This window comes from Lissotriton helveticus, chromosome 3_1 (assembly GCF_964261635.1).
Source record: "Lissotriton helveticus chromosome 3_1, aLisHel1.1, whole genome shotgun sequence".
Classification (NCBI taxonomy): Eukaryota; Metazoa; Chordata; class Amphibia; order Caudata; family Salamandridae; genus Lissotriton; species Lissotriton helveticus.
Window position 1 is genome coordinate 153,858,736 of NC_136061.1, and position 17,758 is coordinate 153,876,493.

The 17,758-nt window shown below is 43.3% G+C and overlaps 1 protein-coding gene across 8 annotated transcripts in view; it reads right to left on the minus strand.

Moving 5' to 3' along the window:
• The window catches only part of GTF2I (general transcription factor IIi), a 1,750,178-nt gene that overhangs the window by 968,813 nt on the left and 763,607 nt on the right, over positions 1-17,758 (minus strand). For all 8 annotated transcript variants that reach the window (XM_078679426.1, XM_078679427.1, XM_078679425.1 and 5 more), the window contains exon 15: positions 618-676. In XM_078679426.1, coding sequence (XP_078535552.1) covers positions 618-676 — 59 coding nt within the window. The remainder of the gene's footprint in view (positions 1-617; positions 677-17,758) is intronic.

Below are 17,758 nucleotides of genomic sequence, written 5' to 3' on the forward strand. Positions count from 1 at the left end.
TGAGGGAGACTACCTTCACACGTTGCGCGGTAGGAAATCTGAGCTATGGTGCACCTTGAGGGGGAGTATGATTCAAAACCAGTTCTCTATTTGACTGAAGTTTAGTTCTTCATAAAACAATGTGAAATGGATAACAATATCACTCCTTTGGACTTAACTGTGTAATTCTTAGCTTTCTACGGGTTGCTGTATTTAAGCTGGGCTCCCACCTAGATGATGGGGGAAGAACCAAGCATGTGATCTATGAAAGATTCAATACTGGAGAATCATGAAATTCCACATTTATTTATCTAGCAATTAATTTTAATTCTCCCTTTGTTGTTACTGAGTCACAAAGTTCATTCATAAACAGCTCCCTCTACCCCAATGCAAGGGCAGCGACAATGGTAAAAGACTCAGTATGACCTCAAAGACTGCCAAAATAACAGGGCACTCATTAAGAATCTAAGGGATTTGTTCAATGGAAGGACTATTTGGCATGAAAGTCCCTATGTAAAAAGAAATACACTGTTCCAGGTGTCTTTACGGATTCCTAAAGGAAAATCAAACCAAAATTAACATTAAGAACTTAATTTTGTGCAATCAGGACGATAAAAACCAGCATGTAGGTGCCTCACCTCCAGGAGTAGGTTTATCTGGTTGGATATCTTCACGCGTAGAATTCAAGAGCTCATGCCTGAGAGAAGAAGTTGAACATTATTAGAACTATTTGAAGGAGAAGGTTACTCAGCTAAAACAATCAGTTTGCAGCTTGTGGTGCAGTAGATCACATGCTCTGCACACTCCCGCTATCTAGTCTTAAGAGCAGACATTGGTAGTGTTTTTTCTACAAAGTAAGGTTTGCTTTCAAGCAGACTCGTGGTCCTCCCTACCCCCACAACAAATTTTTTTTAAACTTGCAAGGCACCCTGACATTTCAGCTTACATTGTGTTTCCACCTATATGGGTGAGAGTAAGGTGTAGTGACGTAAAGCAGTGCAGTGTATTCATATTTGCATTGTGAATGTTTTTTAATGCAATTAAACCTTATACCATGAGCTTGCTTCCTATGAAGTGGGAGGGTTCATGTGAATTTACAACACTAAAAGTTGTAATCAAATAGTCACAGATCACGCTATCCGTTTGCAACGTCTGCTGCTGGATAATCATATACTCTGCACAGGTTGAAAAGCAGTGCCCTGTTCCCTGACCCTGGGGCCAGCAGGCTGTAGCATGAGAAACTTGGAATAAAGTTTGTCAGATGCGTGCTTCTCAGCATCCATGGATGTTCAAAAACTATAGCTTGCTGAAAGTGTAGAGAAACAAGTTACTTACCTCCGTTAATGTTTTTTCCTGGTGGAAATAGTATCTCCTTGTGGATTTCTCTCCTTTTGAATTACCCCATGCGCAGCATTCCACAGAAACTTTTCTCCATAGCTCTCCCACGTCGACGAGGTCATCGGAGCAATAAGAAGACCTCGTCGGCATGGTGACGTCAGTTCCACCCATTTTTTCCGTGGCTTCAAGGGTAACAGGTGTACGGACAACATTTCTATTAGAATACACAGTATACAAGACCAAGAAAGAAACTGAAAATTCTAAAATAGACATTTCCTAGTGGGAAATACTACATAATTTCAAATGGTTTCATAATACAATGCATGAATCACATGTCGATTATTTTTTTGGTATAAATAGTAAGGCAACGGGGAGGCGGGTGGGTCAGTGAGAATCCACAGGCAGATACTGTATTCCGCCAGAAAAAGCGTTACCGAAAGGAAGTAACTTGTTCTTCTGATGGATACATCTGCCTGTGTATTCCTCACCTTTTGAACTGAATCTCCGAGCAGTCCTGCTCTCGGAGGAGGGTGCTCGCCTTCTACCAAAAAAATCTTGCAGCACAGAACTTTCAAAACTGCCGCCCTCCTCACCTCTGAGTCTAAGTAATAATGTGTAGTAATCTAGTTTCTATGTCTATGGTTTATCAGAACATTACCTGGTCATGTCCATTCCTATGGTTACAGAATGTTTAGCTTTTAATACTGTCCTAGGATTTCTGTTTGTCAGTTCCTGGGAGCTCATGACTAATGGCTAATAAATATCATCTGTCCCATCATTTGTGGTTGTGTGGGCTTACTTCAAATTGGCGACGAGGACTGGCCATTAGTCACCTAACCCACGTGTGTGAATTGTCTTTGGAGTGAATTTGGAAGAAAAATACTGAAATATTTTTTAAACTTCAACTCCTACGCTGATGGGATCAGTGATCTCAGCAGCAGTCTACAACAGCATTATTACAGATGTAAATTGCCTTATAAACTATAATGTTCCTGGTGTCATTGGAGCATTACTAGTCTGGAAAAGATTCATTGAAGCTTTGCTGATGCGGAAAAGATTTACAATATGCATAAAATCAGCAAATAAAAACAACAACTGACATCTTTAAAGACAACTGTGAGTAAAATTTCACTTTTATGAAATTTTAATCCTCTAAAGTACTGTTTTGGGAAGGCAAAATTGTGGCAGTTAAGACCTCTGTAAAGTCGCTATATACAGAAAATATTCTGCCGAACATGGAATAACTGAATCCATGTCTTTATAAAATAATGCTGGATTATATTGGCTGCGCGAGGTTAAAAGAGTACTTTTACCGCATCTTGGTCAGTTAAGCTGTTGTTTGATCTTGGGCTGCCCAACGGATTTTTCCTTAACCGGAGATCTACTCGTTCCTCTGGCTTTCAACAACTGATGACGTCGTGGAATGCTGCATGTGTATTGGCGATTGTTTTTGCGTGAGTGAAGTCTTGCCGGAAGAACAGTGGATAGAGGACATGATCCAACAACGTCACACGTTCTCCTGTGTTCTTCCGTTGCCTGGTTACCGAAATCTGTTTAGTTTTCACCCGTGCGTAAAACTTCGGCTGTGTCAAGTCTCCTGCCTTTGTATGCTGTTCTGCCTTCGTGTGTTGGTTTACCTTCGTGAGCAATTTATCAAGCAACTTCGGGAAGAATTTAAAGCCTTCCTTTTCGTTTGAGGTAAAACATTGACATCCAACTCACGTCAGGAACATAACTTGATTTACAACGAAGCCAACGAAGCAAATAAAAGAAAAAAAACTCTAATGAGGAAAAATAGTGCTCTGTATTTATTTTGTAACAGTGCCATCTAGTGGATTGGTGGCACATTGACATTTCTGGAGGGAAAGTATTTTCACTTTATGTATGACTTTGTTTGCCTAATTTGTATTGATACCTTATACATACTGTACTAGTCAGTCAGTCATAAAGCTTTATTCGAGTTGCATACTCATAAAAGCACAACATACATTTTAAAACGACACAATTAATACTTAAATTACATTCAGTCGAATACATTTTTATAAGACCGTTGTGCAAGTTTTAACCAGTATAAAAATTGACACACATTTAAAACAATTATCAAGTCAAATTTATGAGAAGGGTTCTCCGCCTAATGGACCAGGCCCACCCCAGATATTTAGCAATACCCATAACGATAGGCTCCTCAGTGGTGGTGCAGATAATTCTCTGCACCTCGGCAGCACTTGTTGTCCCAAGATTCTTGCAAACTGGAACTAACCAAACCCTTCTTGGGGTGGCGTAGGCAATACAAGCAAATAGGAAGTGACCCACACTTTCATTGGCTGCACCACATGCTGGGCAGCACAGGGTATTCAAACTCTTCCACCTGCCTGTTAAATATCTCAGGGGGAGGGAGCCAGATCTTAGCTGGAAAAACAACTTCCTGTCCGTGGGGACAGTAATACTGTCCCAATATTGTTCTAATACAGGACACATTTTGATTTCCAGAAAACGACCGCCCATCGAATCAGATTTAGCCCCCCTCCAGAGCCTGCCATCTATCCACTCCCAATATAAAGTTTTAAGGATATTTTTGCTTGGGAAAACTTCCCCCGCAGGGTTATCCCAAAGGTTGGAAAGACCCAGTTCGCCTAACATGACCCTTAAGTTTTTCAGCCATGATATTTTATGGAAGGTGTCAATTTTAATTGTTGCCAGAAACCCATCTGCATAGTGCTTGATCTCGGGAGTAGACCAAAGTCGTCTCCAATATAGGATAGGACGCAATCGAGCTCGATCGCTAACAGTTCTTCTACCAAGGTCAAGACTAAGCAGGATTAGTGGGGTACTCTGGGGGAGTCCCGTAATTCCCCTGAGGAACCTGTTCTCTACTGTCTGTAGGGAGGTAAGCCTTTCAAAACCCCACAGTTCTGCCCCATATACGGCCGACCCTATTGCCTTAGCGTCGTATACAGCAAGGACAGGTTTTATGGGCTTTGTTTTTGATCTTTTATGCTCCACCCGTAGAGCCCCCGAAATTTGCAGGTGTTTTAAAACCGCTTTTTCAGTGTGGCAGGACCAGCCCTGACTGGTTGCTATTTGTACTCCTAGATAGGTAAACTCCCTGACTACCTCAAGCTCGATGTTATTCATGTATATCCTGGGGCGAGGTTTACATCCTCGGGAGAAAGCCATCAACTTGGTCTTGCCTACGCTAACTTCAAGACCATGCTCCAGGCAAAACTCATCAAAGATATTTAAGGCACGCTGTAACCCAGCGGGAGTCTTAGACATTATTAACGTGTCATCAGCGAACATCAGGATCGGAACCCTGAGGCCCGCTAACGAAGGAGCATCCACACTGGCATCCAGCATCCTACCAACTATCCCATTAATATATAATGTAAAAAGCAAGGGTGCCATTGCACAACCTTGGCGAACCCCTCGTTCTACCGGAAAGTTGATGGAAGATTGGCCATTCAACCCCCACTGGACTTTGGCAAAATTGCTCTCCTGTAACCTCATGATGAGGGTGAGCAATTCTGGTGGGATACCTGTCTTATTTAAAACTGTCCAGAGCTTGGTTCTTGGAACTAAGTCAAAGGCAGCCCGCAAGTCGACAAAAGCGACATACAGGCTGCCCTTGCCAAGAAGCACCGTCCCCCACCGCAACATAGTAAAACGGAACACCTGGTCGACGGTACTAGTGGCCCTCCGGAAGCCTGCCTGAAAAGGGGAAAGGGAATTAGTCTCATCCACCCATTCCATAAGTTTGTTTACCACCATCTTCCCAATCACTTTTTGGATAGTGGCAATCAAACTTATTGGCCTGTAATTAGCCGGAAGGGATCGATCTCCTTTTTTGTAGATCGGTATAATAATGGCACCCTTCCATTGGTCTGGGACTAGCGCACCTTTTGCGATGGTATTCCCCAATAGGAACACATACCTGACCCACCTATTTTTATCGTTTTTAAAAACATCCGAGGGTATCCCATCTAAACCCGGGGCCCTACCCCCTTGTGCAGAACATATTGCTAGTTCAACTTCTTTGGCGGAAAACAGATTATCTTTAGGAAATACAGCTGGAATTACTTCCCCCGCCACCTTCTCCTTTATCTCTGCGTATTGAGGCCTAAAATAGTTCACCCAAGCGGACTCTGCAACATTGTTATCTGGTTTGTTTGGGATACCACCTCTGCCCCACTTCACTATCTTCCAGAAGAGCCTGGAATCCTTGGCTCCAGAGGCCTCCTTTAAATCATCCCAATACTTCTCGTCCCACATTTTTTTTGCCAAGGAGATGCTTGAATTGTATTGCTTCCTTGCTGCTCTAATTGCAGCCCTGTCCCTATTTAGAATAGCATTACCCAGGGTTAATCTAGCTACTCTGCACTGTTGATTAAACCACCTAGCTGGTTTAGGGGGTACTGTACGATTTCCCTTGCATGTTCTCATAAAATGGGGTCTTAGAAGAGCAAAGAGATTGTTGTGAATATCAGTAATTGCCCTGGATCCTGGGACTATAGAACTTGCTAATTCCATGGAGGCAAGAGCATTGTCCACCTCAGAACCAATAAAGTCCATAGATGCAGCATTCACCAAGACACATGGCCATTTTAATCTACGGGTATCATTTGCCATGTCCGGGAGCAAACCATCACTTGCCTGAAAATTGGAATGGGCAGACTTCCACCATGTGTGGGTCACACAGAGGGGGTTGTGATCACTTTCTATCCTGCCCTTGATTTCCATGTCACAAACCCCCTGCCAGAGATTAAGACTACATATAACGTAATCTATCCTACTTCTATTGTGACCATTATCAAATGTACACACACCCTCCTTGTCTCCCTTTGTTCTCCCACTAAGGGCTCTCATCCCGTGCTCCAAACACATAGCATTTAGGAGAAGTATATCCTTCGTCCAGCGTTTGACAGGGGCTAGATTCAAAGAAGGGACTCCCCATAGGTTATGTTCCTCCTGCCCCAAGGGATCTTCAGTACTATCTAGGGGTTCAAAGGTCCTATTTAAATCCCCAGCTATTATTACTTGATTTCCAAAGGACTTAGTTTGCAAAAAGGTGGATAAAGCCTCTAAAGTGGGGGAACTCCCGGTATTGGAGCCTCTAGCGTAGACGTTATACAAATCTATCACCCCCCACTTTACTGAGGAAATTCGCAACATTAAAATGTCTCTGCAACCCAAATCCCACATTTTCGTAGTAGTATCCAAGCTCTGCCTAATCCAAACTGTGAGGCCTCCCATGGGTCTACCCCTAGGACCTCTACTTGCTGGAATTGAAAAATTTAAATAACCTGGAAGATAGATAGGGTCACAAGCCCATGTCTCCTGCAAAAAGCACAGTTCAAACCCATTGATGAAATCAATCCATGATGGTGACATCAACTTGCTCCCCAATCCTGCAATGTTCCAAGATATAAGACTCCCTGCAACAAGTCCATCCCTGGATACTGTTCTTGAAGAGGTGGATATAGGGGAGTTCACAGGGCTACCATCATGCTCTCCCCAATTTTGGTCGTTGCCCATAATGTTTTGCTACACACCTTGAGAGTCAGTGATACTTAATGCAGGTAGTTCACTACTCCCCAGATTTTGCACTAACTCCCCAATAGGTGCCTCCTCAGGTACAATCTTTTCACCAACATTCGCTTCATTTAGCACATCATTAATGTTTAATTCAGGGACATCAAGGTTCCAACATGAATTCCAACAAAATGTACCTCCCCAGCTATTCCAATAGTCAGACTTTGGTCAGCAACCCCAACCCAAACATTGCATGCCTTCCAAAGAATTGTAATTTGGGCCATTGCTATGGGTTTGCCATTGCAATGGAGTGATTGCAACGAAAAGTTATTAGAGCAGCTTAAGTTCCTAGGCGCACCTACTTGGTCACAGATTTGCCTTGGGTAAAAAAAAACGTAAGGTCCACAATGCCAATTCCACCACTGCTTGTGCCCCAGCCCTGCCTCGTTATCCAACCAGCCACCCTGGGGTCTTGAAAGTTGATAACAATACAATCCCCCCCCAAATTTTTGGGAGTATGACCAATCCAGTCATTCCTCCTTACCCCTATTATCAACCCATCCACTTCCCCCGGTAGTGGTCTATTTACCCTTAACCAGTGCATTACCTTGTTTTTGTGCATCTGGAAGGTTTCTCTTTGTCCAACTAAAAGAGATGGTACATTGGTAAGGACCGCGACGTAGGGATAGGAATCCGGGGTAAGATTCATAGGGGGTATCTTTTGAAGAGGCTTCATTGGGTGGGATACTGGTTGTGTAATAGCTGGGACACCGGGACGAGATATAGGGATATTTGATGTTGGCTGGGGATTAGTGGGTGCAACATTACTTAACCTGGAACCGTTACTGCCCACTGCTCCAACATTATGGTGGGGTTTAGGAATTCTTGGTGTGGGCTGGAGGTTATTAGGAACAGAAGTACTACCTTGCGGACATTCTTTATTCTTACCCTTGGACACCAGGTCTGGGACCTTGGTTGTTTTTTTCCCTGTACTAGTGCCCGGGCAAGCTAACACTGCAGGATTAGACAATTGACTTGGTCCCTTTTTCTGGGACCCATTTGTAGTTCTACCTATCGGAGATTTTATTTCAATAATAAGCGTTTTTTTTTTCCTTTCTAATAATTTCTTGAAACTTGCTACTCTCGTTTAACCTAGATTGTGATTTAATTAACGATTTTGTAGAGAAGAAATTGTCAAGGGTGGCCTGCTCAATATGATCCAACCGACTAATTATCTTATTGACTTGGTCCTCTATAGGTGCCAAAAGGGACCTTAATAGCTTTTCCAGCTCGGGTATCAGTGGATGAGTCGAGGGAGCGTTCACAGCCAACCCCTTCCCCTGGGGGTCATTAGTGGTAGGGCTTGAACTCGCTACAAGAACATTTGCCCCATCATTTAATGGGTCAACACTTTCGCTAACCCCACTATGCTCCTTTTGGATGGGCAGGAGATTTTTTGCGACTTTCCTAACTTTAGTTGGGGGTTTAGAGGAGTAACATTTCCTCGGAGCGGTACTCCTCTTTCTTTTCGCGCATGGTTTTGAATTAAGCGCACTGATGGACACACTGGATTCAGCTATACAAATTGGGGAATCAATAAGATTTACAGATGGGATTATAGACAAGGTGGAGATCTCCGATCCCAAATTTGAACCACCCTCGATCTCCAGGATTAGAGGAGATACATTAGGTACTTCAGACACAACAGGCAGGGTTATGGACGACAAAGGGGTGACCAATGCCGGGAAGGCTTGCGGTACACGTTTTTCCGCGGAATTCTTATGGAGCTCAATAGACAGCCTACGCTCGGCACGTTTCTCTGCTAGAGAAATTTCCTTGTCAATATCTTGGGTAACACGATTAAAAAATTTGTCTAATGGGCCAAGGATGGTTAATCCACTTGGAGTCCCTGCAGTCGCTCGCAGCCCTGCAGCTCTTCCCCTTCGCTCCCACGCAACAGCGCCCAGGACACAGACCAGTCTCTCCCAGCAGTCCTCACCCGCGAAGCGGGACCCGCTCAGCGGGTCCTGCGAGGAGTGGCGTTTCAGGCAACAGCAAAGTCCCAGGGCAAGAATCCTAAAAACAAAGTCCTCGCTGGATCTAGGGCAGTCCAGGTATGCAGAGCGTCCCACCAGAGCGAGGAAGAAGTAGGAATTTAAAGGTCCGTTCACAGGGGGCGGGGCTTGCAGGGAGAGCGGGCCAGGTGTAGACTATTGGCCGGGCAGGGACTCCTGGTACTTGGAGTCCCTACAGTCGCTCGCAGCCCTGCAGCTCTTCCCCTTCGCTCCCACGCAACAGCGCCCAGGACACAGACCAGTCTCTCCCAGCAGTCCTCACCCGTGAAGCGGGACCCTCTCAGCGGGTCCTGCGAGGAGTGGCGTTTCAGGCAACAGCAAAGTCCCAGGGCAAGAATCCTAAAAACAAAGTCCTCGCTGGATCTAGGGCAGTACAGGTATGCAGAGCATACTGTACTATTTAAAGTGGGGTAAAATCATTTATTTTTGAGGAATCTTCAATAATATTTGAATATTTCAAGTTATTTATAATACAGGCTTACATCAATAACTTACAAATAAGTCAATATTGACATTTTCACATTTATTTTGAAAGTATGCAGAATGTACAAGCTCCTCCCCCATTTCTGCAGCTCCCAGGTGATCCTCCTGTGAAATGGAAAGTATGGTTTAGAGCTTTTGAAAGTATTTAGGGGCAATTGGTGGCAGCAGATTTAGTGTGCAAAGAAAATGTTTTATTCTTGAACATAATCTTGGTTTCGAAGGGCAAGCAGTGTTGGAACATTTGCCTGCAACACAGTTCGGTGAGAATGGGGAAGAATTAGATGAGTATCAGAAGACAGTTAGTAGTTTACAGAAACAATTCGATGTTGAAAGTAGTTTGGTTGTCGCAAGACATACGTTTTTTACTAGAAAACAAGAGGAAAGTGAAAGCATAATAGCTTATGTTGCAGCTTTAAGAATTCTAGGGTCAGAGTGTGAATTTGAACAATTTACTGAACAATTAATAAGGGATCAGATTGTAGTTCATACTAATTGTAGGAAAGTTCAAGAGAAGTTATTAACGCTTAAAAATCCATCATTGGATGAGACTATATCTATTGTCAAAAGTATTGAACTTTCACAAAAAGCTAAAAAAGAATTGAAACCTGAAAAGGATACTTTAGTCAATGTTGTAAAAGTGTCTGTTACTCACAAAAGCATAAAAACTCAAGCAAAAGTGCAGTTTAAAGTAGAATATAAAGGGAATTCTGATTCAAAAGGTATTAAATCTTTTCAAAGTAAAGTCAAACAAAGGAATGTGTGTACAAAGTGTGGGTTTGCTGAACATTTTCCTAATGCAAAAATGTGCCCAGCCAAGAATGCATCTTGCCATAAATGTGGCAAACAAGGACATTTTGCAAAAGTTTGTAACTCAAAGAATACTGTGAATACAGTTTATAGAGAAAAAACACAGGAAGATGAAAGTGATGGGGAAGTGGTGAGCTCATTATCAGATTTGGTGGTGGTTGTGAAGGATGAAACGGAAGATTGTGTAGATCCTATTGTTGAAGTTTTGGTAGACAATAAACCTTTAGATCTTTTGGTTGATTCAGGGGCACGTATAACGATGATAACTGATGAGTTATTTGAAAAGACATGGAAAGAAAGGTCACTTTATCCACCTGACAGGAGACCACTCTCTTATGAGGGTAGGCGTATTGAACTGTCAGGTTTCTTTGAAACTACGTTAGTTTTTAGACAAAGAACTATTGAAGGTAAAGTCTATGTAGCTAAAAGAGGACTCAATATTCTTGGTTGGTACCACCAAGGCCTGTTCAAAATGCAACTTAGACCTGGCACGAAAGATCAAGTTTCGGTGGTTGAGGATGGTGAGTTAGAGGATACTTGTAGTTCATGGTTTGATAGGTTCCCAAAGGTATTTGGGGATGGTTTAGGATGCATTTCAGGTTTTAAACATTTAATAAGGTTAAAAGAAGGTGCTATCCCTATCAAACATAAGTTACGGACGGTACCTCATAGTGTCAGAGATGATTTAGCTAATGAGCTTAGGAACATGTGTGAATCCGGAGCTATGGAACCCATTGAGTCTTCTCTTTGGTTATCTCCCTTGGTTGTCAGACGCAAACCCAATGGTAGTTTGAGAGTCTGTATTGATCGTTTCAGTGTCAATAGTGAAATTTGGATAGATTCCCATCCTTTGCCTCGCATAGATGACATTCTTTCTAAGTTTGCGGGGTCTAGATATTTTTCAAAAATTGATTTAGCTTCGGCTTATCACCAGGTGCAATTAGATCCCTCTTGTAAACACATCACAGCTTTTGTTTCTCCTAGTGGAACATTTCAATTTAAGAGAATGCCATTTGGCCTAACTAGTGCAGCTTCAGTCTTTCAACGGGTTATGGAGAAAGTTTTGCAAGGTGTTATGGAAACTGTGGTTTACCAGGATGACATCCTAGTAGCTGGGAAAACTAAAATTCAACATGATTCTAATGTGTCTAAAGTTTTGGAAAGACTAGAGCAGAATGGTATTGTGGCAAATAAGCTTAAATGCATTTTTGGTGTGCAATCAATTGAATATTTAGGACATCAGATTTCAGGAGCAGGTATAGTACCAAGGGAGGGTTTGATACAAGCAATTATAGATGCTCCTAGTCCGACTACAAAAGAGATGGTTTCCTTGTTTTTGGGAATGTGCGAATTTTATTCAAAATTTATTCCCAGCTTCTCTATGAAGACTGCACATATGAGAGATTTGCTTAAAAAAAGGGCCATTTTCAATTGGGATGACATCTGTGAAAGAGAATTCAAGAATTTAAAAACAGAATTAGGATCATGTAATATTTTAACACCATTTGATCCTTATATAAAATGTACTGTGTCAGTCGATGCGAGTTTGTATGGATTAGGTGGTATATCACATCACAGGTGAAAGATGGTAAAGAATCCACTGTTGGTTTTGCGTCACAGGCTTTGAGACCTAGTGAAAAGAACTATTCGGTAATTGAGCGTGAACTTTTGGCTTGTTGTTGGGCAATTGAGGTTTAAATGTTTTTTGTGGGGTAGGAATTTCAATCTTCTTACTGATCACAAACCATTGATTCCCATTCTGCAAGGAAAGGTTGTGAAAGATCATACACCGCGTATAGCAAGACTTAGTAGTAAACTCTTACAGTATAGCTTTCATGTTGCCCACATACCAGGTGGGAAAAATACTCGTGCAGATTTCTTGTCAAGATTCCCAGTACCTATGTCTAAACACGATTTCAAAGAAAACATAGATGAAGATTGCTTGATTGCTGCTGTGGATGCGTGTTTAGTTGGTTGTTTTTCTGAGAATGAATCGTTTGCTGCTATGGAGCAAGATAATGTTTTGAAGAGAGTCAAACATTACATTATCACTGGTTGGCCTAAAGAAAATTTACTGGAAAAAGAATTTCATTCTTTTGCAAAGGTTGGTGATGAGTTAACTGTTGAAGGTGGCGGTATGATTATGAGGGGTGAGAGAAATTTGTACCTCCAGAGAAACTAAGGTCTGCTTTAATTAACTTTGGACATGAAGGACATTTGGGGCAGACTAACACAAAGAAAAGAATTCGTAATTTTTACTGGTGGCCCTCTATGGATCAACAGATCACTTCTATTGTAGAGGATTGCTTAATCTGCAATTCAAGTGACAAAGTAGTTAAGATTGTTTCTCCTCAGATTCAACATGTGGCTTTGCCTGATGGTCCATGGTTGATATTGGTGGTGGATTTTGTGGGTCCATTCAATATATTACCTAACAAATGTAAATTTGCATTGGTTGTGGCTGACTACTTTAGCAAATGGTGGGAGGTCCATTTCATGTCTGATCCTAATTCTAATGAGGTTATCAAATTCTTTCAAAGTCTATTTGCCATGGAGGGTTTTCCGAAAGATTGTTTCGGATAATAGAGTTCAGTTTACTTCAAAGGAAATGTCTGTCTTCTTGTCTCAATCGGGTATTGTTCACAAGAGGGTGGCTCTTCATCATCCACAAGCAAATGGCTTTATTGAGAGGAATAACCGTATTTTGGTGGAGTGTATACAATGGGCAGTCTCTTCTGATTTAAATATTAAGGAGGCTGTCCAAAGTATGTTATGGGCACATAGAACAACTCCGAATGCAACCACTGGTTCAAGTCCGTTCAAACTGTTAAGAGGAAGAGAGGCTTCATTCCATCTGTGTCCAGCTTGGATGAAAGAATGGGGTTCATCTTTACAGAATAGGTCAACTCAGGAGAGTTCTTTAACAAATTATCAATCTCATACTGATATGAATGTAAATAAGCTTCAAGCAGGACAAGTTGTTAAAAGTCATAAAAAAACAATCATTCAAAGAGACTTTGTGTCCAACATAAAGGTTGGTGACTGGGTTAAGATCAAATCACCACATAATGTTCCTAAAGGCTTATCTAAATTTGGTTCACCAGTTCAAGTTGATGCTGTTACAAAATTTGCAGTGAGAGAATGGCAAAAACTGGTGGAATCTTGCTCGTGTCTATAAATTGCCCCAGAAGGTTGTTTCTCAACTGGGGTGTGCTACCAGAGGGAAAAATACAGAACTTGAAACTGTTGGTAAAAATGATTCTAAGTTGGTTTATGTTCCTCCTAGGAGGAGCAGTAGGATTAGGTTCTCTCCTAAACGTATGGGCTTGTAGTTTTGGAATGCTATCTAGTTTTTTAATGCAAATGACATAGGTTTTGGATGTAATTAGTTTTTATTGAAACTTTCAAATGCATATGATATACGATTCTTCTTCTTTTCTTTATGATGTTTTATTCTTTTCATTTTCTCTATCTTATTTCTGTAGTTTCTTTCTTTTGTTTTTAGGTTTTGCCTGCAAGTGCGCGCGTAGTGCGCATGCGCTAAAAAACCTTATGAGTCTTATGTGGGATCGATGACCCGCCCCCGGCTCCCATTGGCTAGCTCCATAAATGGAGGCTAGCCATTGGGAGCCGGATCTGTCCGTCAAGGCCGTACCAGATTCGGGGACGGTCCCGCATTTTTTTCCCTGGGCGTGGTTCCGTTCGTCTTGGAGGCGGTCGGAGAGTTTTCCCCTAGAGGCTGCTTCTTCGCAAGTTGATACTTCCTTGTTGTCCTCTATCTATTTCCACGCGGTAGCAGCCGGGTTCTCTGGTGTTTCACATTCACTACTGATGAGAAGATGGCGGTGGAGCGCGGTTACAGCTTCTCTCTGACCACTTTCAGGTAAGCACAGGGAGGCTGCAGCCGGTGTCGTGGGCATGGGGGAGAGTAAGTGGGCAGCTTACCCGCGCCTTATCTATACAGCTTACGCTGCTGCAATGAGACATGTACTAACAGTTTGCGGCCTCGTCCGGGATACTGCAGAGTCACGACCCATTCCAACCTTCTTGCCATCACCGATCCTCGGAGGATAATAGAAACTTTCTACGTGCCAGGGACGGATTAGCCGTTGATGAGAGCACTGGGGCCACGTCTTTGCTCACAATTGTTGTTCGGCAACTGAAGACTGATATCACCTAAGAGCAGTGGCATTGTGTCAACTGGGGTACCAGGTTTCCTGTCTACCTATTCGTTTACACATTTTGGTGTACTTATGTTTTGCCTGTTTCCCACAGCATATTAATGTATTGAATTTGGTTTAATCATACTTCATTGAAACAATCCATTTAATCAACGCGAGAACAGTGTAGTGCAACTGTAATTAAAATTAATACAATCACTAAAAAGGCATACAAACTCCATTGGTGGCACAATTCCTAAAATGGTTTACGCCTCGTGGTGGTTGGGGAGATATGTTAAATGCAAATAGTTATGTAACGAAAAACCCAGCTGTATTGACCGCATGCAAAAAGAGACAGATGACTTCATGGCTGACCCAGACAGTTCATAAGTAGATGTAAACTGTATTTAGGATAATACCTAAGGGCACAATAGCATGTAGCATGACTGTGCAATCAAATGTCTGAGAGAGTATCCAGCTGTTGTGCAACAATCTGCAAAAACAGCCAAGTTAGAGCGTAAATGCAGGTCTTAACGCAAATGTCTGCAGTCTTTTCAAACCAAAAATGCATGGGGATTTCCTATTGTTTTTCCCCGGGTGGCAGAGCGGAACCAGTTTTTAACGTGGTGTGTGCTGTAAGTGATCTTGGGGAATATTTGTCAATAGCAGGGGTGAGCGTGATCCTAGTTTGAATGAATGAGGATTTCAAGAGTGCAGCGCCTCCTTAGCAGAGGTGTCGCTGTGCTAGCGGAGAGCGGTGTTGTAGGCCAACTATTCCTGCCTGAAGAGCCAGTTTTTAGGTTTTGCCTGGTCCCTTGCTCCCTCTTTCTCCATTGCTCCCTCTCTCTCTGTCTTGCTCGCTCTAGCTCCCTCTAGCTCCTTCTCTCTCTATCTTACTCCCTCTAGCTCCCTCTCTGTCTAGCTCCTTCTCTCTCTGTCTTACTCCCTCTAGCTAAAACTGTCTACTTTTCTCTGTCTTACTCTCTCTAGCTCCTTCTCTCTCTGTCTTACTCCCTCTAGCTCCCTCTCGCTCGGTCTCTCACTCTAGCTCTCTCTCTCTCTCTGTCTTACTCCCTCTAGCTTCCTCTCTCTTTGTTACTCCCTCTTGCTCCCTCTCTCTCTGTCTTGCTCTCTCTAGCTCTCTGTCTTACTCTCTTCTATAGCACCCTCTCTGTCTTGCTCCCTCTCTGTCTTGCTCCCTCTAGCTCCCTCTCTGTCTTGCTCTTTCTAGCTCCCTCTCTCCGTGTCTTGCTCCGTCTAGCTCCCTCTCTCTGTCTTACTCCCTCTAGCTCCTTCTCTCTCCGTCTTAATCCCTCTAGCTCCCTCTCTGTCTGCTCCCTCTAGCTCCCTCTAGCTCCCTCTCTCTCCCTTGCTCCCTCTAGCTCCCTCTCTCTCTGTCTTGCTCGTTCTAGCTCCCTCTAGCTCCTTCTCTCTCTATCTTACTCCTTCTAGCCCCCTGTCTCCTTCTCTCTGTCTTACTCTCTCTAGCTCCTTCTCTCTGTCTTACTCCCTCTAGCTCCCTCTCTCTCTGTCTTACTCCCTCTAGCTCCCTCTCTTTGTTACTCCCTCTTGCTCCCTCTCTCTGTCTTGCTCTCTCTAGCTCCCTTCCTGTCTTACTCTCTATAGCTCCCTCTCTATATGTCTTGCTCCCTCTCTTGCTCCCTCTCTGTCTTGCTCTTTCTAGCTCCCTCTCTCTGTGTCTTGCTCCGTCTAGCTCCCTCTCTCTCTGTCTTACGACCTCTAGCTCCTTCTCTTAGTCTTAATCCCTCTAGCTCCCTCTCTGTCTTGCTCCCTCTAGCTCCCTCTCGGTCTTGCTCCCTCTAGCTCCCTCTCTCTTGCTCGCTCTAGCTCCTTCTAGCTCCTTCTCTCTCTATCTTACTCCCTCTAGCTCCCTCGCTCTGTCTAGCTCCCTCTCTCTCGGCTTTACTCTCTCTAGCTTCTTCTCTCTCTGTCTTACTCCCTCTAGCTCCCTCTCGCTCGGTCTTTCTCACTCTAGCTCTCTCTCTCTCTCTGTCTTACTCCCTCTAGCTTCCTCTCTCTTTGTTACTCCCTCTTGCTCCCTCTCTCTCTGTCTTGCTCTCTCTAGCTCTCTGTCTTACTCTCTATAGCACCCTCTCTGTCTTGCTCCCTCTCTGTCTTGCTCCCTCTAGCTCCCTCTCTGTCTTGCTCTTTCTAGCTCCCTCTCTCCGTGTCTTGCTCCGTCTAGCTCCCTCCCTCTCTGTCTTGCTCCCTCTAGCTCCCTCTCTGTCTTGCTCTTTCTAGCTCCCTCTCTCCGTGTCTTGCTCCGTCTAGCTCCCTCTCTCTCTGTCTTACTCCCTCTAGCTCCCTCTCTCTCTCTAGCTCCCTCTCTCTCTCTAGCTCCTTCTCTCTCTCTAGCTCCTTCTCTCTGTCTTACTCCCTCTAGCTCCCTCTCTCCGTCTTTCTCACTCTAGCTCTCTCTCTCTGTATGTATAGCTCTGTGTACATATACCTGTGTGTGTATAAGTGCAAATGCAATAAGTCTCACATTTGCGAAAAATAAAGCTATTTACTACTAAACAACACCATTTATTTATCGGTTTACTCAAAAAAAACATAGATGAAAATTTTAACATTTACAATGCCAATAGCTCTAACATTGTCAAAGGCAAAACCATTGCATTGTAAATGCTTGTTTATTTTATCTTTTAATTTTTAGGTTTGGATTTTTGTGAAAGAAGGGAAATATTGTAGTAATCTAGTTTCTATGTCTATGGTTTATCAGAACATTACCTGGTCATGTCCATTCCTATGGTTACAGAATGTTTAGCTTTGAATACTGTCCTAGGATTTCTGTTTGTCAGTTCCTGGGAGCTCGTGACTAATGGCTAATAAATATCATCTGTCCCATCATTTGTGGTTGTGTGGGGTTACTTTATAATGCTTCGCAAAAAAGTGGAGGGAGGCACAAGTTGTCGCCTTACAGAGGTCTACAACTAGGACACCTCTAGCTAAAGCCGAACAAGAAGACTTAGCTCTGGTGGAATGGGACCAATCGATCACTCTCCACACCATTTTACAAACTTGGCCCACCTACCGGAATAGACCGATATGGTGGAGTCTCTTCTGTCCGATAAAAACATCTACCACATCCGAGGAGAGAGAGAAAGAGCCCAGGTTACCCCATAAAATCTGCAGGCATGAAGGTACAGGCTCTGGCGGTAGGGGTGTAGAACCTGCCCCAGTGACTGCGAGAGGAGGTCTGCCGTGACAGGGAGACGGAGCGAAGAGTGCGAATATATGTAAATGAGGTCTGTGTACAACACCCTTCTTGGCCAGTCTGGGGCGATCAATAGGACTTGGGCTCGATCTTGGCGAATCTTCCTCAGAACTCGAGGAATCACGGGTTTGGGAGGAAACGCGTAAGGA